Source organism: Meles meles, chromosome 11, assembly GCF_922984935.1.
Source record: "Meles meles chromosome 11, mMelMel3.1 paternal haplotype, whole genome shotgun sequence".
Taxonomy (NCBI): Eukaryota; Metazoa; Chordata; class Mammalia; order Carnivora; family Mustelidae; genus Meles; species Meles meles.
The window spans coordinates 87,015,541-87,039,819 of record NC_060076.1 but is presented as its reverse complement, the minus strand read 5'-3'; the positions used below and the strand labels follow the sequence as shown (position 1 = coordinate 87,039,819).

The 24,279-nt window shown below is 48.8% G+C and overlaps 1 protein-coding gene across 1 annotated transcript; it reads right to left on the bottom strand.

The window, feature by feature from the left end:
* Positions 1-1,997: 1,997 nt before the first annotated feature.
* On the bottom strand, positions 1,998-23,772 carry KLF9 (Kruppel like factor 9). The gene is made up of 2 exons (XM_046021966.1): positions 23,268-23,772; positions 1,998-3,098 (listed from the first exon to the last, which is right to left on the bottom strand). Exons 1-2 carry the CDS (start codon positions 23,770-23,772, stop codon positions 2,869-2,871), a joined length of 735 nt encoding a protein of 244 aa, XP_045877922.1. The 3' UTR covers positions 1,998-2,868.
* Between the last annotated feature and the right edge of the window lie 507 nt (positions 23,773-24,279).

Below are 24,279 nucleotides of genomic sequence, written 5' to 3'. Positions count from 1 at the left end.
CGTCATTCCAAAGCGGTGAAGGGCTTTCTTCTTCCCTAACCGAGGAGAGGAGTTATCTTAACTCTAAAACTATTAAATTTTCCAGAATATGACAACTACTTACAGTATTAGATAAAACGACTTGTCTTTCTTTTTAAACACCTGCAAGAGTCTTTCAAAAAAATTCAGTTTGGTTAAAAAAGTAAACAAAAATTACTATCCTGCATTTGGATTTTTACAAGTTAAATCCATGGTCTTTTTAATATAAAAAGTAATTGCTTCATAGTTTTAGTGTTCAATGAACTCTAGTAGTCCTATTTGAACCATATCTTGATAGAGTAAATCTAATTAGAATGCTGGTTCCTGTTTTGTGACATTTGAAAACAGGATTTATCACGAAGAATAAAAAGCCTCGAGTTTATACGTTACGTTACTATAACATAGAAGAGAATATCAAATGTGTGTTCTTCAACAACTTGAAAAGGCAAGTAACAACTTTTTTTGGGAAGTTAAATTGTGCATTTTTTTTTTAAAACAAGTTGCTGCATTTATATCCATCTAAGTAAGTGCGGGACAAAAGCCACATATAGATTTACTCTTGAAACTACAAAGATTGTCTTTCACTGACTTTGCTTGGTTTTCCTTCATTTCTTTCTGTGAGGGGAAGATGAGTTTGTCCAAGTTGGTGGGTTGCTAGGCAGCCCCAAACTCCTCACTCACTAAAAGGCAGCGTGCAGAGGATCACAAGCAGGACCGTTCCGTGAGCTCGGTAAGAAATAGACAGCCTAACCTATTTCGTATGGAAGAACAGATGTCCTTAAAACTTATTTTGGACACCGAAATTAAAATTTGGTTTAAAATAAGCGTTTCAAAAATCTGAAACAGAGGTAGAAAGTGTTCTTTATTTTTCCTGACATGTTTTCCCGTGAGAAAACACTTTCCTTTTTATCTCAATGGACTGTTCCCAGTCCCTAATGTTAAAAGCAGTTCTCTTTATAGAACTACTGATACAACTACATTGGTTAAACAAACAAAAAAGAAAAACACCGTGCTAGTGATGGCTATTGTATTGGAAGTCGGAGTCAGCCGTGCCCCACACCTGCTGTAGGAGCCCACACCGGTTCTGAACCTGGCAAGGAGCATGTGTTGGGTGAAATCACGAGTTCACTGACGGGGAGGCACCCTAAGTTTACACGACACAGCTTACAGCAGATGTATCAACGAGTGTGCACCGTAGCTCCCTGTGTTAAATAGCAGATAAAATTGCCAGAAAGCACTCTTTCTGACAAAAGAAAATGTAAACATTTCTCCCACAGTCACTGCTGACTCCCTGTACTTGAGGTTTCTTTGCTATGAAAACAGTTCATGTTTTTCTGACCACGTGAAGGCCAAAATTAAGTTTTCAGGTAAATGGCATTTTATGGATATAGTGGTTTAGGCCATTGTAGACACCTGGATACAAGATACATAGTGGTGAGGCTTCTGATGTCACAGATACAGTGACGTGTCTTCAGTCACATGCATTTCGTGTGCCTTTGTTCTCCCAAAGGGACCATTTTGAAGTCACCTTGGATAATCATCATGGTATCTTCCCTCGGGACTCACTACTTACGGGGATGTATTTTTCTTTTCACATGTCAGCTTCCTCTTCCTTTTTTACATAACTCTTGCACCTGTTAGTCGGAGTTTGTAGGAACACGGGAAGGAGACCAACACACCTCTTTTTCTTCGCAAAATCGGTGTTTCCAGAGAAGTGACCGTTATGCACCCATTCAAATAAAACCCAACAGAGTCAAAACCCTCTCCCTTCGTGGCCCTGGAACAGTAAAGTGATGTTAACGAAAAGGATCGGAAAATTTGGAAAAGTTAATAGAGTTAAAATCCTGTCTGTTCTTTTTGAGTTTTTAAAAAAAATGTTACCCTCCTTCTCCTTCAGCATCTGTCCTATATATTCTGCCCTCCCGTCTCTGCCATGATCTCATAGGGAAATGTGTATACTATATATATATATTTAAAAAAAAAAACAGATTATAACGTGGTTCCAAACAGAATGTCTGCTTCTATCCTTAAAGCACGTCTTTAACTTATTCCTCCTCTGCATTAGAAAATAAAAGTGCAGCTTATGTTCAAAAAGTACACATACAAAGCAAGGTTTAAAAGTTCTGTACTTCGTGTAACCTTTTAGAGGTTTGTCTTGATTAGTATAAATTCAGACTGCTTACCCATCGACTATAAGTAATTTTTTTGTTGTTGTTTTCAAGTCTTTAGATGACAGATCATGCTGGAGTAGATGTGCTCTTGCTTGCATAACGACAGCTGTGCTATGGCGTGTTTTTTGTTGGTTTTTGTGTGTTTTTATCTCAAAGGTTAACGTGATTCAAGAGAGTGGTTTTGCTAAAGAAACCGAAGCACACTGGTCATTACATCGAAAAGGTAAGAAAACAATTCTGAGACAGCAAGCACGAAGGGCCCAGAATCACCGTGTGACGCCACAGGTCCGCTCCCCGGGTCAGACGTATGTACACCAGTGTTGAATCTTTAAAAGTTTACCCCCTCCCCCAGCCCTGTCTTGGCCTTGCCCCCCTCCCCCCACCCCGATCCGCCCCCCCCAAAAAAAAATAAAGGAGAGAGAGAGAGAGAAAAAAAAAAAACCGAAACCAAAGCATCCGCCTTCCCTCCAGCAGTCAGAGACGGTTCCGAGCTGCCTCTGCAAGGGGCCCCAGGGTGGGCTTGGACCGCGGGCTGCGCTGTGCTTTTCAGAAACCGCTGCGGGAGGGGAGCGCGGGGGGGCCGCGGGCACGGCCCCGCGCCCCCCGCAGCGCGCCCCCTGGCGGCCAGCCGTGTCCCCGGGCGCCGGCGCGGTTGGGTCCGGCGGGCGCGCCCCGCCGCTCACAAGGGGTGGGCCAGCGCCTTTTTCGAGCGCTTGATCATACTGGGGTGGAACTCGGTGTGGCGCCGCGCGTGCTTGGTGAGGTGGTCGCTCCTCATGAAGCGCTTCTCGCACAGCGGGCAGCGGAACTGCTTCTCGCCCGTGTGCGTCCGGTAGTGGCGCGTCAGCTCGTCCGAGCGCGAGAACTTTTTAAGGCAGTCTGGCCACGTGCAGGGGAAGGGCCGCTCACCTGCGGGCGGGAGGGGGGTCGAGACAGGACGCGGGTGAGACAGCAGCGTCGCCGAAGGCGCCAAGCAGCCCCGGGGCCCGCGCGACACGGCCCCGCAGGCGAGGCCCGCGGGCTGATGGCGCGCCCCCCCCCGCCCCCGGCACCCTCCGCCCCCCATCCCTGGGCTGGCATCCTGACCCCCGGGACCAGGCACGGGACTGCATGTGGGGCAGAGTCTTCACAGAGGACCCTGACGGAGGCCTCGGAAGGAAGCAGCGCTGCGGACCCTCCCACACCGAGAGACACATTTCTGTCGCCGAAGTCACCCCCTCAGGGACACCTAACTGACCAATAAATACCCTAGGGGCGTTTCCCTGAATCATGTTCTCCACGCAAAGGAACCTGCTATGTTATACCCAAGGGACCCCTGAGAGCCTTGGCTGCTATCCTCATCCTCATCCTCATCCTCATCCTCATCATCACTACTATTACTTGGGGGAGGGGCTGGTTATTCTACGGGTGGCTGGTCGCACAGGTTCTCCCAGAAAGTCAGGAACCTTAGCCCTTCGCTGCATTTGCCCTTCGCTGCATTTGCTGAAGCCGCCAGTCTAACCACGTCTCCCCTAGCGCAGGTGTTTCCCCTGGAGCTCCTGAGTGCTGTGGTCACTGAGCCACTTCGTTCAAAGCACAGCCCAAAGCAGCGGCTTCACAGACCCTGGGCACACACACTTCTGCCTTCTGCAGAACTCTCCAGACACTCCTTTGGTAGGTGTGAGGAGTGCATGTTTTCTCACTTCTGTCCCCACCTTCCTGGAACCCAGAGACTCAAAAGGCTGAGGGCTGCCCGGTGTGGTGCATCTGAGTCATACAAATATTATTCAACCCCCCCCCCACTCCCCCCCCACCCCCCCCTTCTCCTACCCTGGGCCAGAGATGTAGAAATACCGATAATAACAACAAAACCAAGCCTGTGTCATCTCGATGACAGTCCGCACATGGCTAAGATTTTATTTGCTGTTCTCTCAGCAGAGCAATGGTTATCCGCCCTGGTCAATCTCCTTGTTCTTACGGGAAACCGATATGTGCAAAACAAATCTGTACCAGTAGCTTCGTTACACGTGGGTCTGGGTGTAAACCCTTGCTTCGCCGGGGGCTAGAGAGCCACAGTAGCACAAGGCAACAGGACACCGATGAATGCCAAGTCCTACCCGAGGGGGACGGGTGCTGGGGTTCAGGAGGCATGAGCATGCTCAAAGACTCCCGGAGGGCCAACGCCCCCCAAAACAAAACAAAAAGAACCCGTACTTCAAACTGAACCCTCTGAAAAACTCAGCAACACTGAATTGGAAACCACACTTTTGCAATTTCTGCTGGATCCAACAGCAGTCTACCTGGTTCAGAGCTTGGAACAAAAAGGTGGAATGCAGGTTGTCATAACCCAGCAAGGTTGAACCTCCTGGGATGAGGACAACATCAGGTCTGATTTTTGTGCTGCTTATACTGTCAAGCATTTAGTTACTTCCTGTGTGTGTGAGTGTGTGTGTGTGTATGTGTGTGTGTGTACACATATAGCTGGGGTCGCTCACACGACCAGACCCACTCAGAAGTTCCCAGATCCCTGGGGAAGACAACTCCTGCCTCTTTCAGAGTTACACAGCCAAGGTCCTCTGAATCCCTGTGAAAGGTTTATGGGAGAAATGTTCTCTTAAACATGTTATGTTAAAAAATATAATGAAGGGTTAGAATTCATACAGCGATGAATTATAAAACCAAACCAAACCAAAGCATGCCAAACAAAACAACCGTCCCCGCTCCCTCCGTACTGGAACCGTCTCTCCCCTGCTTTGTGATTTGGTGGTGAGAAAAGCGACAGAAAGGAAAGGCTTGGTGTTTTCTCGGTGCTTGTTAGGACAAAAACTCGTCAGAGTGATTTTTCTTAGAGGAGTGGTAATGTGGTTTAGCTTACTCACTAACACATGTTTCTTTCAAGTGAGTCATGAGAGGAGGTTAATTTATTGGAAAAGATCTGTGTCCACTGTGGAAAAAATGGATCAGAAGACCACTCTGCTATACTCTGCATTGGAAAGAGAAAGAAGGTACTCCCTCTGTTTTAGGAAGATGGCTTGATGGGAGAGAGAATCAATGGAAAATGATCATGAAGCTTGAATCGGCTGTACGCAGGGAACTATTAAGTATTTATGCTTGTGATTTATGTAAGTTTCAAGTGTAATCAGGGTCCCTCCCCATTGAATTCACCTTCAGTCTGGCTTATGGCTACACTGTCTTCACTGCCCCTCATGGCTGTCACCGTGTGATTATTCTCTTGCTTCTAACCCAGATGCTGCCTTTGACGTAGCATCTTTATCCGTTTCAGAGAGGGCCACCCACGGAGCCCAGAGCAAATCCGAGCCGACAGCAGCCTTTGTTAGACTCATATACGTATAATTCCACCTTACGGTTTCTAAGCATTTAAAAAAAGATCTACTTGGATGTGAATTCCTAGTGTAGAATCTCCAGGATCATTTTTTATTTTTCTCGGATCCTTTGGGAAAACATTAGGAACGTTGGGTCAGTGATCTAAATCAGGGGTTTAGCAAGCAAGAGCCCACAGGCCAAATCTGACCTATCTATTTTTGTAAAGTCTGTGAGTTAAAATGGTATAAACACCATTTTTACTTTGTTTTTTTACCAAATCAGCTGGGGGGGGGGGGGGGAAATCAAAAGAATAATAATATTCTGGGATAGGAGAAAGTTTGATGAAATTCAAATTGCCATGTCCATACCCAAGTTTATTGGATCACAGCCACATTCATCTGTTTGGGTATTGTTATCTGTGGCAGCTTTCTCACTCCGACAGCGGGGTCAAACAGTGGCTGCAGACACTGTAGGGCCAACAAAGCCTAAAAGCTTTGTTAAGGGGTCCTGCGGAGAAAGTTGGCCGACCCATGATCTCATCCTGAAGACTTGAACTTGTACCTGGTGTATACCAGAGTTTGCAAGTCCAGATGTCTTCAGGAGCCAGACACATGGTGAAAATGGGTGAAACACCAGGTGCATTCATGGGCTGTGCTGGATAGGGCTTTGTCCCCTCAAAGGCATTCGGATTCAACACTTTATAAAACATCGTGCCAGCCAGCCAATGTGTGCGTGCAGGAAGCCTGGGTTCTTCTTGGGGACTTAGGATTTGTAGCCCTTTGAAACCACCCACCTCTTTAACCTGTGAAGGTTCTGCAACCTACTCTGGGATACATTTCGGGCATGTTCGCTAAGAATAGACACATAATAAGGTATCATCTAAAAAATGATACATGTTTCGCACCTAAAAAAGGAGAACTCCTATGCAGAGAAGGAACAGAATTTAAGGGTGAATGGGACCAGAGATCGTGGGCAGAGGAGGAAAAGAGAGGTCTTGGAGAAGCTGTGGCTATTGTCCCGTCATCCTACAGCCAAGGGGAAATCAAGTCAGGCCTGGAATTCCGCTCAGTGCTAAGGCCCGCAAATGAACAGTTAAGCACCGACCAAATCACACGGCACGGCAACTATCAATTAAAGAAGCTTTAAATTTGTCATTAGTATTAATGAGAGCGTTAGCGTTCTCCAGGGGAGCGGGGGGCGGGAAGAACAGGCGTGTACTGGTGTTTTATTTCTGGCCTTTACAGGAAAACATACCCGGAGGCAGTGACACAATAAACTCTTGCTGTACGGGCGCAGAGCTCTTACAGCACAAACTCCTGCGTTCTCATGATTTACACACCGCTCCCCTCCCCTTTCAGCAGCGAGCTAAGCACCTCTCGCAGACAAGCTCGGCTGGGAGTAGAAAATTAACTGGATCAGAATAGCTACTGATCCAGTATGGCACCCGGTGTGTAAAAGACTTTTTTGCAGACAAAGGTCAGGCTTCCAGAAGTCTCCTGGGCCTCCAAGGGGTTCGAGAGGAGGGGGCAGAGGCTGCTGGCTGTGCGCTGTGCATTTGCCTACTTAGCCCAGAGGACGGCTCATTGTTTTTAAGACGGGGCCTCCACTCTACCTGGGGGTCAGTGGACAACGCCAAGTGGTGAGTTCTTTGTACAAGGGAAGAAAGACGACAATGTGGGGATTGCCAGCTGGTTATACTCAACTTTGTCCAGGCTCCCTTGAGTTCAGAAAGATATGGGCCCAGGGTCCGGGAGGCCTATGCTTTCAACACACCTGCTTTCCCACCAGCCTAAAAGGGGCTGACCTTAATCAAGGCAGGAAGGTTAAAAATACACTCTTCATGAACCTCCCATGGCTTCAACCAAAGGGAACTCCCTCCCGTAAAACAAATCTAAGGGCGTGAGGCCTCCTTTTCAGAACAGAACGCCAAAAATGCCATTAGGAATCACGGCTTCTCGCAGATGGACAAAATCAGGGCCGCTTCTTGAGGAGAAAATAGTGGGTTTTGATCATAAAAAAGCAACTAGGATTCCAGAGATAAAAGGATAATCTGACATTAGAAAATCACATTGATATGATTCCCCCTTTAAACCAACTAATACACTCACCCCCTCATGTATTTTCCTTTGAAAAATGCAAAATAGTGTTTGGGAAAATTCAACATCCAGCCCTAATAAAAGCTTTTAGGAAAATAGAATTATTCCTTAACGGGGTAGAAAAATAGAGATCCAAAACACTTCCCCAGCAAGGTCAACAGGCAGATAAAGGTAGCATTCTATTAGTCAGGCTGGAGGCATGAATGGACACTGTCCCCATCACTATAGCTACTTAATGTTGTTCAGGAAATGCTGGTGAGTGCCATTAGATAACAAAGGAAGAAGCAAATCATCAGAAGGGGAAGGTGATAGAAGGATTATTTGCAGATGATACAACTTTCTATTTGGAAAGTCAAAGAGAAATACCTGAAAAAAACTAATATAAACTTAAAAAATGCATTCTCAGGTATAAACATACAAAAGAGCAGTGGTTTTCTTATATGCTAACCACAGCCAGTCAGGATGAGCCCAATGATAAAAGTTCAGGACCTACATGAAGAAAATCACCAGACCCTGATATAAAAGATAATGAGCAAATGGAATACTTCCCATGCTCTCGGATGATAAGACTCAACGGTATGAATACGGCAATGCTGTACAAATTTGTCTATGAAATTAACACATACCTTACAAATTCTTTTTTCTTGAACTTGACAAAATTATTCTAAAGTGAATTTGGAAGAATAAATACACTCCACTCGCCAAGAAAATTTTGCAATAGAATAACAGTAAGTGAACACTAGCGATACCCGTTATTACAATGTATGATTAAAGCTGTAATAATAATTAAGACAGTGCGAGACCAGCACAGGAAAAGACAACTCAGTGGAACAGAGTCAGGTCTGAAAATAAACCAAAGACTCAACAGGGATGGGATGTTCCAAATTAGTGAAGAAATGAATGTTTAACTCAGTAAGTGGTATAGACACCTGAAAAGATTAAATCTCGATCCCTCCCTTATACCATTCCCTTCAAGAAATTCCAAATGAGCTATATACATAAATGCAAAATATAAAACCACAGAGGTGAGGGAAAGTATAGCTGACTATTTTTAGAATCCTGGAGTGGAGAGAGATTGTCTAAACATGAAACCAAAGGCAAAATCCTATTGGAAGAGTAGTTGTGAAATACATAAAAAGTTTAAACTTCTGTATAGTAAAAATATACATGAGCAAAAAAATTTGAGTCAGAACGGTGAATTAATAAAGGAAATTGCAGCATAAGACAAAAGGTTAAAATCCATAATACAAAAGGGACACTTACAAATCAAAATTAATAACCCAATTTAATAAAATGGCACAAGGATGCAAATAAGTAATTTGTAAAATAAGAAATATTAATGGCCAATAAATAAATAAATGGAAATATATTTAATCTCACAAGTGATCAAAACAGGTCAATTAAGACATCAATGAAATATTTATCAGGCAGGCAAAAATGTCCAAAAGTATGTGCATATGGGGCATCTGGGTGGCTCAGTTGGTTAAGCATCTGACTTTTGACCTCAAGGTCATGAGTTCAAGCCCTGTGTTGGGCTTCATCCTGGGCGTGGAGCCTACTTATCAAAAAAAAAAAAAGAAAGTTTGTACATAGATCTATCATTAGTGGAGGTATGAGGAAACAGACAACTCCTACAAAAGTGGGACTTATAATTGATCTAGAGCTATCTGGCAATACATTCATCTAGGAATTATTTCTGGTATTAATTAGAGAAGAACACAAAAGTATACAGGGATACCTGCTTGGTTTATAAGAGCTAAAACCTGGTAACAACTTAACAATAGAGAAATAGTTTGCTACATGGTAGTGTATCCATCCAGTGGGAAAATGTGTATTTGTTACAAAGGTACTAGGCTGTTACAGAATGAAATGGAAAACGTTAGTAAGACACCACTCGGTGAAAAGAACAGTGTGTGATCGGCTGTATAGGTACATATGAACAGCATCTATGAAGGGAGAAAACCCTGGAACAGTGTATACAGAATATGGACAGTAGTTGTCTAGGGGTGGGGGGATTAAGAGTAACACTTTCTGTTGCATTTTCTGATTTTTTACAAACAGTGAAGTAGAAGTTTCTTTTATAAGACGAAGTCATAAAAAAGTCTTACACAAAACAAAACGGATGAATTTGAGTGTAAAGTTTTCCACGAATGGGTTGATCGTTGATCAAGAATATATTCTACACAGAGAATGGGGGGGGGGGGGTCAGGTATTTACTTCCTACTGGGAAATAACCTTCCAGTGTCCAAGACCAAAGAAATGAGCATCAATTCCGTTTCCTTCTCAAACTGTTAGAAAGTAAGAAACTTTCAGAACACACTTCACCTGTTTCCTCACTCCTCCTCCACTCCCCCAGCCAACTTTTTCTGTACTTGAGAGGAAAATCGCCCCACAAGGACAGGCGGGAATCTCCCTTCAGAGTTACATGGACAGTAATGGAAAGGCTGAAACACGGAGGCGTGCATTCACTGGGAGGCCGGGGAGTGAGTGTATGCAGGGGTGCAAACCCCAGGGTCCCATACAGTGTTCACGGATGAGGCTGGCGGGACACATACCTGTACAGACCTGCCCTGACCCTAGGCCTTCGGCACCCGCATCCCATTGTCCACGATCACCTGTCCTCGATCCTACTGGAGAGCGACGCTGTTGCAGGTACAGAATGTGAGCCTTCGCTCTATTCTTTTTCATGTCCTTGACCCTCAAATGCAGCAGGACCATGCCCTTGACAGAAGAGGTGGGCAACAGACAATTCCACACTTCCCTGCATACATTGTTCCAATTAACTACAACCTCAAAAATTAGAAATCAAAATTCAAAAGAAAAACCCAAAGTCTCCCGTTTGCCAGAATTATTGCAACCTGCACATGCGGAGGCTCTGAAAAAATAAAAACACTTCATCGGCTCTGGAAGCATCGCCCTGCCCCATTTATACTGACTGCCATCCCATTATACTAACATTTGCTCTTGGCCCCTCTCTGAATCCCGCTTGTGATCTGGTTTCTTTTTATATTCCACTGGTTGATATAACAGAGTCATTTTAGAGCTTGAATGTGTGGTTTTACTTCCTGGCCCCTGTGTTTGTCTGTGGAAAGCAACCCGCTCCATTCTTTAGGTTCTGAGCTGGGAAGTGGGGGGTGTGTCTGTAACATCTATCACGGGACACTTGATGTCGCTGTCTAGGAAGCAAGCCTGTCTGAATATTGTTTGTGTGTCCCCGACCTCAACTGATCTATCTGGGAGTTCACTCGTGTGCTGGGACCTCAGAAGGAGAGACGGTGGACACCAGATTCTTGACTCTGGGTTCTCAACCTAGCGAGAGAAATGTCCTCCTGTCTCAGTCAGATGGCCCCATCGGAACTGGCGGAGGTGGAGTGACCTTACCCCCACTCCCAAGCGCACAGCGAGGTCTCATGTCCAGTCTCCCCGCCTATCCCAGACTATGCGGCTTCTGCCCAGTTGTTTGTGGGAAAGAGAAATAATAAATGAACCCACTAAACACGGAGCGGGATATAAATATTTAATGGCAAAACCATCCTGAGAACATAGATTCTTTGGATCTTTGCATTTTGGAGGACTTTGAGAAGCATCAGATTCAAACCTGTCAAACCTGACAGATAAATCCAACTCAGAGGGCAGAGGGCTTGTCCAAGGGTATGCCAGGATGAGAACCGGTTTTCAAATGCCTCCTTCAACGCAGAGCACAAGACAAGATTAGATGTGAAAGAAGAGCAAGGCTCGAACTCACCGGAGAACGGGCCTCCGACCACGGATTCTCTTACTCCTGGGTTCTTCTTCCCAGACGGGCTGGGCATGGACAGTTCAAGTCTCTTGACTGGACCAGAGCTTCCTACTGACACCTGAGCCGTAGAGAGGCTGGAGTTTCCAGAACAGATGTTGATGTTCCCTAAGAAAGGTCCTGCATTCTCTACTGTCCTGTTAGGAATAGGTGTGGGCAGTCCCAGCAAGTGGCCACTGTCACCTGGCCTAGAGCCTGTACCAGCCGCTCCGGGGAAGTCCCCTACCTCCCGTGGCAGGGCACCCGACTGCTGGAATTGGGCAGCCACACCGAGAGGAGGGTCTCGGTGCATGCCTCCCAGCCTCACCCTTCCAGATGTAGGGTGGGGAAAGGGACTGGGTGTTCCTGAGCCCAGGACCACACAGCTGGGAGGATGCCCCTGGCATCCCGAGTCCCAGAGCGTAGGGATCTGCCACCTGGAGCCACTCTCCAGAGGCCCTTTGGAGCAGAGGAGGTCAGCACATGAGGACCGAGACCTAAGCTGGCACGTGACACCCCAGAAAGGACCATCAAGGTCAAAGCACAGTGTGCAACATCCACAGCCGTCCCATGATGTCAAAAAGAAAAGAGGGGGACTTCTTGCTTCCTAAATACTAGCTCACTCCCAGGAGAAAGAAAGGCAAAGGGGGAGGGAGAGGGAATGCTAATTTCTGCAAACATTTACCTAAAAAAGATTGCAATTCAACAGAGAAGTGACAGAGAGACCCTGAATAGGAGTCAAGATGACAGTTCTTCATCAACAGCCCAACGCGGTGGGGGGCGGTTGGGGGGGGGCGGGGAGAGAACATGGGGCAGTGCTCAAGAACCCAGCTCTGGTTACGGAGTGACATCTTAGCACACCTCGGGCTTCTGACTGGGAAATTCGTCCCCAATGCACACAGTTGCTTTATAAGCGCCAATGAGACGTCTGGCCTCCTTCGCAAATACAAGGATTCCCTTCCCATTTGTGCACTTAGGTCTAATGATACGGAGCATCCACAGCTCCCAGTCTCAAGCAACCGCAAGCCAGGGCTAACGCCTTCGGCTCGGATCAAGCAATGGGCAAAAGACAAAAGCCCAGGAGGCAAGACTGCTGTCTGGTTAGAAAGATGCCTGCTCTACCTGCCAGCCAGGCAGGGGCCCTCGCGGTGGCTCAGAGGGACTGGTGATGCTTTTCCAGCACATGCAGCCAGCTTTTCCCTCTGGGCTCAACCTCTGTATGCCGCTGGCCCCACAGTAAGGCTGTGATGACCACATGCCACATGGGCCACCGTCAAATCGTTTTTCAAGCTTTAATGGGCTGAGCTATGGATTTCTATTGGCCTGGTGTTTGTCACCAAGGACCACAAAGCTTGGCAGGACTGAGCTGTCTGACCTTCCGCAAGCAGCCCCCCACCAGCCCTCCTGGGGCTGGCATTCCCTGGGCAGAGTTTCACCACGTGAAAGCCAGGAGGACGTCGAGGAGAGATGACTCAGGCTGGAGGGGCAGAACCCCTGTTTCTTTACACCGGGAACCCCCGCTTCCGACGGATAATGCTCACTAGACAAACATTTCGTGGCTGGCCACGGGGATGATTTGTAACACGACCGAGGGAAAGCCGGTGGTTCAGCTGTCGTTCTGCTTATTTTCATTAAAACAGCAGAGGTACAAACCTACCGTAGAATTACGGCAGCACAGGAATTTATGTCATGTTTATGTGTTTTTTTGTAAGTTATTTTTAAGAGCTAATCTTTGCCTCGCTATTTAGTAGGGTGGTGGTGTTGGGCACGACGCATAATGCATTGACTCGGGAACCCCAACGGGAACCGTCGTACAAACCGCCCTTCTTTGTGAATTCGAGGCTTTTATCTGTTCACGCCCAGGCTGACAAACATTCCTGTAGACACAGCTCATTTCTCTGGGCATTAAAATGGACAGACAACCGGAATTAAGAAAATGTGAATGGGGCTGCTTATCACACTGCTAACCTTATTCCATGAGAGGCTTTGGGTACTGGCTTCTAGAACATCCACGGAAGCGGCATGAAGTATGAGCCTGAACACAAGAAATGCGTGTTGAAATAATCCATCTGCCAAGACCATTTAGTATATGCAGTGGTGGCCTATCTTTTTTTTTTTTAAAGATTTTATTTATTTATTTGACAGAGATCACAAGTAGGCAGAGAGGCAGGCAGAGAGAGAGAGAGAGAGAGAGAGAGAGAGAGAGAGAGAGGAGGAAGCGTGCTCCCTGCTAAGTAGCGAGCGAGCCCGATGTGGGGCTCGATCCCAGGACCCCGGGATCATGACCTGAGCCGAAGGCAGAGGCTTTAACCCACTGAGCCACCCAGGCGCCCCAGTGGTGGCCTATCTTTAAGGATGAACTCCAGACATAGCTCTGAGTCCTTTCTCTTGAAAGGGAAATGCTGTCATACGGATCTGTCTCTCATTTTGTCAAACCACTGCTTTTTGGAAAATCCTGTTTATAGTTCTATATGTGCAGATGGAGGGGGTGTCTGCTGGCTTTGCCTGTCTGGCATCCGTTGCTTCTTTGGGGTAACAAATAGCATGCCTTGAATTTCCTTGTGGAAACCACCCCTTCCCCACTCTGAGTCTATGTAATTCTCGGGCAGGAAAGGTGACCCCACACCCCAAGCCCAGGGGTTTGATGTGACCTAGCCATGCCACTGTGACTGAGTTCAGGGACAGGTGCAAAATTCTAGCTCAGTTATGAAGACTGACTTTTGCTGGGATCATTAGGAAAGGAGAACTTGCTCTCCTTGCTGAACTGGCAGGCTGGGAGTGTGCCACTGGGAGTAAGGTACCGGCGGCTACCTTACCGCCCTCCAGAGACAGCCTGCCCACGAATGAAGCGAAAGCACAGGACAGCAGAGCTGAGCCAGGGAGAGAGCCAGACACTGAGTCCCCGAATCTAGAGATACCAGAAACCAGAGCTACCCTGGATATGTGGGTAATTTGAACCCATAAAGTTCTTTTTTTTTTTACGGAGCTGGTCCAAGTCTGGACTCAGTCTCTTGCAACCAAGAGTCCCGACTAATACAGCTGTGGACCTAGGATGGGTGTCTTTTCAACGGGAAGGAAGCAGGTTCTGAATAGCTCTTGGAAAATATAGGATAAGTTTGGTCAGAGTCCAAGATCTCTGTGGATATTCTTAACCAAGGTTCATAAAGACCAGCCACGCGCCAGAGTTAGAACACCAGAGTAGACAGCTAAGGACCTTGGGGCCAAGTCCAGGAGAGGCATGCAAGACAGGGTCTCTTCCCACTGGTGAACCCCACGGGGTCCAGGCCAACAACAATTCATGCGTAACTCCAGGTAGTTAGAAACACACTAGGAAAATTCCAGAGTAACAGCCTTGGACTAAGATAACTGACACCAAGTCTAATTCCTCCTACCAAACAAGAGTACTTTCCTATCTCATAGGACTTCCACGAGTTTCAGTGTGACCGTGTATGTATACCATTTGGCTTAGAAGCTGGCATGTAATAAATGCTGAATGTTATAGCTGTTTCTATTATTACCATTAATATTAATAATTTTCCATTATTACTATTATTCACAATGTTCACAGTGCCGGCTTTCAACATCTCAAACAGCTCTATGCCTGTAACAGTCAGTCAATAAATAAATATTCTTTCAACGAATGAGCTGTTGCTGGACTGCTCCGGAATTGCAAACAAACATTCTAGGAAACTCAAGGCCTTCTGGGAAATACCTGTAAATTATTTTTAATTATAATTCTTGGTGTATGGGGACACTGTCCAACATGCTTTAAACATCTCATCTGAATTAGTCTCGGAACAACATCAGTTGAATCACTGAACTCCATTTTACAGATGGGAACACTGAGGCTCAGAGAGTTTGCACCATATGAGAGTGGCAGAGGCAGGACTCGAGCACAGGTCTGAGGGCCCCGAAGCCCATGCTCTGACTGGTCCTCCTACTGAAGCGAAGGCCTGTCCTGGAGATGCCTACATTCGAGCTCCTTAGAGTGGGCTGGCCTCCCCACCACACACTCTTCTCACTGCCTCTACCTCGTCAAAGCTGGGCCCCTGGGAGCGAGAGATGGGGAAACCTCCTTTTCCCTCCCTTTGAACCAAGACGATCTATAAAATTCATTCCGTTTCTGAAGTGCCTGCAAAGCTTTTGTCCGTTGCCCGCCCCACCGGTTCCCACTTTGGTTCCAGTCGACTCTGGGAGGCACTCACTTCCCAAACGACGGAGACTTGCCTGGGAAAAATGTTCACACTTTGTTTGATACAAAATACTGCTGCCTGCATTTCAAATCCTTGTCATTAATTTTGCATGGCTTAAGCTCTCCTCTCTTTATTTTCATCCATGTAAATAATGCCCTCGCTTTTTAAAAAGGCTCAATCAGGGATGAATTCCATTCTCCTGTTCAAATTTGTGATCATTCTCAGTTTTATTAAAAAAAAAAAAAGACTCGAGGGGCACCTGGGTGGCTCAGTGGGTTAAGCCGCTGCCTTCGGCTCAGGTCATGATCTCAGGGTCCTGGGATCGAGTCCCGCATCGGGCTCTCTGCTCAGCAGGGAGCCTGCTTCCCTCTCTCTCTCTCTGCCTGCCTCTCTGCCTACTTGTGGTCTCTCCCTGTCAAATAAATAAATAAAATCTTAAAAAAAAAAAAAGACTCGAACACCCAGGGGCCCCAGGCTTAGCCAGAGAGCTATCTGGTTCTTGCAGCTCTAGAATCCTTGGATTTCATTTCTGGATATTCCTTCGCAGCTCAGGATTCCAGAGGCTAACATAGCTCACGATGCACCCAGATTCCAAGGGAAGCCTGTGGGTGCACCTTCGTAAACATGGGCTTGGAGCACCAATGGAAATGAATGCCTTGGAGGAACCCCGGGCATAAAAAATGGAGACCCCTCACTCCCTTAGTGGGAAAGGCATTCTCTATGCGAAATACTGTGAGTCCTATTATTTCCTGAGGGGACTGCTTGAGGCCAGGGTAAGACAAACGTTTACTACTGGCCTTAATGCACCAAAAAGGTATTAAAGTTTCAGGAGGGCTCCAGGAAGGGTGGAGTAGGAAATCTCCCCGACACTTGGCCTCGGGCTGGTTCACAGCGTGCAGCTCCCATAATAAGAGGGCCACGGTCCCAGGGCTGACACTACCTCTGTCCTTTCGCTTGGTTAATTTCGTTAATGCGAAGCTGCTCTTTAAACCGGGACTTAAAAAATGTTCATCACGGGTTGGAATTCTCGGGAGACGGTGGCGGGGCAAGGGAGAATTCAGATCAAAGAACTGCAAAGAATTCACCATGAGGGAAGGTCTCTAGGTGGGCCTTGCCCAGGCCTTTAGCAGGTCTTCAACGGCCCTTCAGAGTCCGGGGCGCCCTCTTGTGTTGCTGAGGAAACCCGGGCCCCCGGAGGCCGGGCTCTGGGCCCAAAGTCACATGGCTGTCAGGGCATCGGGCCAGCCTCCGAACCCTCCAAGGGGACGTGCGTCCACGGAACAATCCCCGTACCTGAGAGGGTGGCCAGACCCTCCTCTACAGGCAAAATGATGGGTGCGATGACCCCTCAAGGTCACTTTCAAGCTCCAAATTCTCTTTTGATACTGACAGCTGCTGCCACCAAAGGACTTTGACCTAGGTCTAGGCCTGTGACTAGCTTCCCAACAAAAAGTGGGGAGGAGCAAGAGCCAGGATGGCTCAGAGACCACTGCAAAAGATCCCATTTCTTTCCTTTTAACCATCTGTGGGTTTTTTTTTTCCCCTTCCCGTTGCCCCTCCTTTTTGTGTGTGTTGCATAGAAACAGAAAGTGCCTTTGTACCAATTACGAGGTACTAATTTACGTTCTTCAGTGGGCGTGGGGCTTGCTGGAGAAACATTAGGAGAAGGTAGGAGGGTCGGATGTGGGGGAGGCCTGGGGGCCTGCAAGCTTTTTCTCCAAGCCTGAGAACAGCCAAGGGGAGGGAAAAACAACCCGAGAAATTTGGAAGTCAAGGCTAACGAAAATGACGAAGCTGCTTTTATCTTGTTTGTTTAAATCAAGAATGCCAGTGACCGGTGTACCTGAGTGGCTCAGTGGGCTAAAGCCTTTGCCTTCGGCTCAGGTCCTGATCCCAGTGTCATGGGATCGAGCCCCAAGTCGGGGCGGGGGGGGGGTCTCTGCTCAGCGGGGAGTCTGCTTCCTCCTCTCTGCCTACTTGTGATCTCTGTCAAATAAATAAATAAAATCTTAAAAAAAAAAAAAAGAATGCCAGTGACCATAAGGCATTCAGAAATCACCCTGATGTCCTGGAAGGCCATCTCTAACCAGCGCACGCCACGTGCTCTCAGGGGCTCCTGGAAGAGTGAATACTGGAACTCATCTGCCCACTTTTCTTCCCAATGAACTTAAGGAAGACCCTTGTCAGCCGCTTTCCCAATGTGTCATATGATAGTTCTCCCTGGGAAGTCCGAGCTGGGAATTTCCCACAGACATTGCAGAATGACTAGCTCTTGGGATAAACGTCAACAGTTGAGACAAGAATGTAAATCTGACCCTTATGTTCAGAATCCAAGAATTCATTTCCCTCAGGTTACATCTTTGCGTCTGAAGGTAATGGGGTGTTGCCATCAAAACAGCTCTGTGTTTGTCCCGAGACCTCCTCCCCGACCCCAGGCCCCACATGTCCCTTCCCCTCTCCTCACCACTCATCCAAGATCCTAGGGGAAAAGAGGGGAATCATGTTTTCATCCTGTAATTCTACTCCGTGTGTATTTTCTGTTGTGAGACAGTAACCTTGCCAGCAGCGAAAGCTTTTCTAAGTCAACTCCGCTTTGTGTCTGCGAGGACAGGGGAAGTGAGGGAGAGGAACAGTGGGTCCTACCTTGGGGACTGGCAACAAGGAGAAGTTGGGTCCCCCGAAAGGCCTCAATCCCCAGCGGGCTGGTGCTCCAGCGGCCATCTGGGCCACAATTCCTTGGAACAGAGCGGGTTTCAGCCTCTTGTCTGAAACCCAGAAGCAATCCCTTCAGGAGTCCATCTCCTCGAGACCCTTAGAAACCTCACATCTTCTAGAGCGAGAGTCCGTGTGCTGCTGTTTGCCTTCTTCTCGAATGTAGATTGTCATTTTTTTTTTCCCTGACAGGATGCATGAGGTTGTGTCTAGACAGTCTCACTGGGGAGTGGGGTGGATATGGCCCCAAGGGGGCAAAAATCAGATCTTTGGCAGGTGAGAAAAGTCTTAGCTATCACAGTGGTTTGTGGCCTTTTCAAGGAGTTCAGGACACAAACAGCCCTGCAGTATTCCCGTGGCACTGAAATGTCATGGGAGGGGAGGGCAATTATAGGGGAAAAAATGCCTAAAGTCTCCTTAGGGAAAAGAAAACGGGGGTGGGGGCTAGAAAAACGATTACCCGTGTGAGCGAGCCCCACTCAGGCTAAGCTGTAAATCTATTTTGGATGAAGCGTGTCAAGTTATGAAATACAACAATCCACATCACTTGGGGAGCCCTATGGAGAGAAGAACAGGGCAGAGAGAATGTCTCCTCAGGGACCACACGCAGGGCCTCCCTTCTGCTTCAGAAGAGCAGAGAAAGTGGCAGAGACTGGACACGGGCAAACGAAAAGCCTGCCCCAGGACACTTGTCCACTGAGGCCCCCAGTCTGGGGTCTGCAGCCAAAGCGAGACCTTGCCCTGTCCCTGAGCCCCTGCCTCCCGGGTAATGGAATGGGTCCTTCTTCACACCTCTGATGGGTCAAGGCTGTCCTAAACCAAAGGGTTCATTCTAAAGCTTTTTCCGATAATTGAAGGAGACGAGTACAAGAGGCTCAGGCCAGGCCTGGCACCTGTATTAGCAAAACTTTAAACCTCTGGTTTCAGGAAGAGAACTTCGTGGCTGGACAGACATTCCTAAAGAGCCCAGAAAACCTGTTTCCAGGGTTGGGGGAGACCTTCCACGGCAAGGGTCCTCCAGATCCCTTTTGTCTGATTTTCTCAGGTAACCCAGGGAAATATGCAAGCAGGAGAGGGAGAAACAGAAGCAATCGCTCTTTGGCGGGGGGGGGGGGGGTGTGGGGGGGGTGGGTGGGGGGGGTGGGGGGGTGGTTTGCAACTCTCTGTCTCCTTGATTTTACACAAACATCCTTCTGCTCTATTAAAAAAAAAAAAAAAGTTTTTAAAACTTTTTCTGTGGAACTGGAATGATATACCCAGTGTCCTCAAGCTCAACCCATGTCGCCGCTTGGGGAGAGCTGACTCGAGTCCTTCTGAAAAGGAAGTAAGATGGCACTCGGCCTGGGAGCAAAGCCCAAGGTCTCTGTCACTGGGATGTCAGCCTCGTCTACACCAGCTGGTTCTGAAGATTCTGTCTATACCAGCTGGTTCTGAAGATTTCAATCTGGAATTTGGATGTCCTTATTTCCTTCCCCCAAACTTACCGCCCCCCCCATATACACATAACTATGCAAGGTGACCACAAAGTCAGGAAACAGGATAAACTTTTTCTTCTTTTTTTTTTAGTGTTCACGAGGGGTGGAGGCGACAGGGTTGTGGCAGAGGCCTGCGGTGTGAGTGGGTATTTGTGGAGCCGGTTTGGGGTATATGCTCTGAGATGGGGGAGGAGTGTATGGGTGTGGATGTGGGGGCTGTGAGGGGACTGGTGTGTGTGTGCACGTGTGTAGGTGATAGCAGTGACGTGGGTGTGGGTCTGCAGGGGGGCGTGGAGAGGATAAACTTCCAATTGCTTGTATTTGAAAAAAATATATATGCTCCATGTGTTATCAGGCAAAGCACTCTAAGGGGTCTAATGGTTAAGCTGTGACGTTACCAAAAATACCCTCGAAAGTGTCCCAAAAGTCGGGAAATGAGAAGGAATGTATTTGTGGCATTTTTCAAATGAAACCGTGGATGTGCACATTACTGGAAAAGAGTGTCTGACCCAGGGGCTGAAGGAAAGCAAATGGAGCACCGTGTTATAAAATATAAACTGACGTACTAATTTAAAAAAAGTTCATCCTGGTTCCTGATTTGGAGGAATCCCTCTATGACACACAAACTCTAAGATCCAGGATTTCTTCAGGTTTTCTGTTTGTGGCACCCCATGCTAGGTGCTTTGTCTACATTATTTAATCTTTGCACAAGAGCCTATGAGGAGATCAGTGGTAACAGCCTATCCAGTGGATTAAGAAACTGGGGGTCAAAGAGGGGGTTGGTAAATTTACATGCCAGCAGAGATGATGCAAATGACTAAAATAAAGGACACTGCCCTGCAAAAAAATGATCAGTTCAAGCCAATTGTTGCTGGATAGGGATTCAGGCCCCGTACTGCCCGACTGATCGATTTTTCCAGAGAAGCCAGAACTCTGGATTTGGGCCGGATCTTCTGATTTTCAGATGTTGGTGACTAATTACATTTTTCTATTAACTCTGTGTTGGCAGGCCTCTGGTTTGCCAGTTTGGAATAGAAGGAACTCGCTGAAGTTTCCCCCCCTGGGAAACAAGAGGACAGAGGAGAACCCAACTCAAAATCGTCCTTCTCTCTTAGGACATGATGGTGGTGGCTGCACTGGCTTAAAGGCAGTTTCCTTTAATGACTCCGACTCCTAAAGCCACTGGGTCCATGGAAGTGGGAGCTGTAGGAGGCTCTAGGAGGCGAGCGCGCAGCAGGAAGGACTCTCATTGGGCCACACTGAGCAGGGGGGGTGTGGCTGGAATTTTAGCTGTTAAAATCTGCACCAAAGGCAAGGGCTAGCTCAGGTCCACCTTCTGGATTTAATACCAGCGAAACGCAAAACAACAACAACAACATTACCTCATTTCCCCCCACCCCAAGGCAATCTGACTTGAAGCCGAATCTGCAAGTTCCAAATGCACCAGACCTATAAGTCTCTTATTTAAAGAGGATCCTCGACGCACACCTTCTTCAGTAGGAGGGTGCTTCCCACCATATTTACAGACGCTGAAGGTTTTTGTTCAACCTTGCCCTGGTGTTCCAGAGTCCCCAAACCTAAACAAGACACCTGCTCTCATCCTATCACTAGTTTCAAGAGACCGACTGCAGCATTTAAAATGGGATTAACATTTCACTCGGGTTTCCACTCCGGACTGTGTAAAAGGTTCTCCTGGAACAGCTGAGCGGCCTTGCCTTATGGAGAACTAGAGAGCAGCAGCACGCACACATAAGCAGCCATTTCTGTAAATGCCCGAGAAAAATCACTCAGCTGAACGGTTCAGAACTCCAGGAATCATTTTTTTCTAAGACAGAAAGGCTCAGGTAGCTGCCACAGAAACCCTGCAAGGCCTCCCCAGCCTCCCGACCGGGCAGCTCCCTGAAGGAGAGCGTGCCTTTGCTCAAGGTGGCAGTGGGTGTCAGTGTGAGCCACTGAACTCCCGGAACATGGCTGACAAGGCCAGGCCCGCCCAACAGCTGCTGGTGAGTAATACCCTCCAGTTAATATACCCCTGGCTCACCCCGGGGGGAGTCACCCTAAAGGTCACATCCCCCAATCCGGGCACACATCTGCCTTCCGACAGCCTTGCACATACAAACTTCCAAGTCTGCTGTTTGAGGGCAGCTCTGGATGACAACCCCGAACAACCTCTTGGGGCACGAACCACGCAGGAAACTCTGTGGCACGCCCGTGCCAGGAGCCACCTCGACAAGCAGCACCGTCCAAAGGAAATAAAATCCGAAACGCAGTTACGTGGCCTTGCTTTTCAAAAGCAAAACCAAACCAAACCAAACCAAACCAACCCATGATCATTTTAAAACCACAGGCCCAGGGCCTCGTCTTAAAAGTACCAGCAGTGACACCCCCAGATGACAAGACTTGGCTAAGTAACACCGACAGCCTCTTCAAGATCGCGTCAGAGGGTGGAAGGAACAGAGGATCCATGAAAAGATCAAGTCCTATAATTCCTTATCAGAATAGCACCGGCAGAAGGACGTTACTAAAGATGGTGAGATAGCACGGCCCAACCCTTTCCAACTTTTTCTGAGTTATGTTAAACAGAATCAGCAGAATTGGCTGACCAAGGTCTCTGTACGCCTCCAAAGCCCGTTTTATACTGCATATGTCTTCCTGGCCACATTCCTTCAGCCGGGCCCCTGCCTTTCCGTGTCTCTGGGGGAGAGAGCCTTCCAGGAGGTCTCCAGGTCCACGTTCTCTGCTGAGCCTTGACCTCAGGCAAGGACCACACCTGCCCCCTAACTACTCAGGGTAGAGGGTGCCCCGAATCATGGGGGTGGGGTGGGGTGGGAATCAGCTATGGGGTGGGGGTGGGAATCAGCTACCCAATCTCATTAAAAAGGCTAACTAGTCCTGAAGTTAACCCACCAGCCATCACTTGATCAAACTCCTCTGCCGCCTGAAGCCGTGTTATTTTCAACCTCCCTGGGGACTCTTGGCCAAATTTAAAACCACCTCGGCAAGCCCTGAAAAGTGGCAAGCATACAGCTAAATGAGTCCTTAGTCATCCCTAAAAGGTTCCACCTAAAGTGTGCCGCTTCTCCCCAGGTTTTGGGCATTTCGCTGCAATCCCTCAAGAGAATCAAATAAAAGATACGCATTTGACCCCCCCCCCCCCCCAGTGCCAGCGCCTGCCCAGGCGGGGTGGCCCCACGGTCGGCCGTGGGGTGCGGGAGTCCTGGGGGCGGGGCGGGCCGGGAGGGGCGGCATCACTCCCCTCCAAGCCACGCACAGGGGCTGGCACTCCGCACTCACTCTGCCCGCCAGGTTAAGGCTCTCCATGGCTTCTAGAGACTGGAGAGGATTAGGGAGAGAGGGAGCTTTCCCCTCTCTACGAGGCTCAAACCTTTAAAGAGTTAAACAGCATCTTATCCAAAATGTGGGCACCCTTGAGGCCGAGCGTGGTGTCCTTAACGCCCGGAAAGACTGCCCGGCCAAAGGTTAACTAACCCCAGAGCTCGGTGGGAGAGGGAGACGCCGCTAACCTGTATGCACTCTGTAATGGGCTTTGAGATGGGAGGATTTTCCATAGACTTTCCCACAGCCACTGTAGGGGCACTTGTGCCTCTTTTCGGAGGCGTGTTTCCCCTTCGCAGCCACTCCAGGGTGGAGGAGGGAGAGCGGGCTGGGCGCGCTGCCAGGATCCTGTCTCTCCTCCGGGCTGTGAGAAGGACTCGACCCAGATTCGGTGGTCACGTCGCTGTCGGATCCCATATCCTCATCCGGACTCTCCAGACTGTCGCTGCACACCGAGGGGGTCTGGATGGGTCGGTACTTGTTCAGGTCCAACAAGCTCTTGGCGATGGTGACCAGCGTGCAGTAATCCTTCCAGGTGTCCCCCGGGTCGCCGTGCTCCTTGGTCACCTCGCGCTCAGGTAGTCGCAGTCGCTCGGCGTCCGGAGCGCCCCCATGCTCCGGCACCGCAGCGCGGTTCGAAATAGAAACCAGACACTGGGCAGCCACGAAGTCCATGTAGGCGGCCGCGGACATGGTGCGGGCGACAGCAGCCCCGGCGGCGCGGCCGAACTTGGCGGTGGCTGCGGAGGTTCGGCTCGCCCTGCCCTGGCCTCGGACGACGAGCGCGGCGCGGCGCGGCGGCCAAGGGGGCGGGGGCGCGGGGCGCTTCCGACTCGCAGGAGCGCGAGGCGACCTCAGCCCCTCATCTTTACGTAACCGGCAGCGCCTCCGCACGCAGCATCCACGGCCCCGGGCTCCGCCGCGCTGCTGCCGCCGCCGCTCGCCGCCGCCCGCGCCCCGCGCCCGGCGTGATCCCCCCGACGGGCGCGCCGGCCGCTGCGAGCCGGCTCCCTTGGAAAGATGCCACACGTGGCGGCCGCAAGTTTATTCGCTGGAAAACGCCCCCGAGGCGCTGGGAGAGGAAACTGCAAGCGCGGTCCACGCCCTCCGCCGCTTCTCCGTCCAGCCAAAGCCCCAGGACATTCACCCGACCACCCCGACGCGGGTGGCGAGGGCCGGACCGAGCGCCGCGTCTAAGAG

What these genes read in the sequence shown, in the direction of transcription:
- KLF9 (XM_046021966.1), bottom strand. Translation starts at nt 23,772, where the DNA reads ATGTCCGCGGCCGCCTACATGGACTTCGTGGCTGCCCAGTGTCTGGTT. An exon ending in CCATTACAGAGTGCATACAG is followed by an intron (nt 3,099 to 23,267) that starts GTTAGCGGCGTC and finishes TCCCGCCCGCAG; the next exon opens with GTGAGCGGCCCTTCCCCTGC.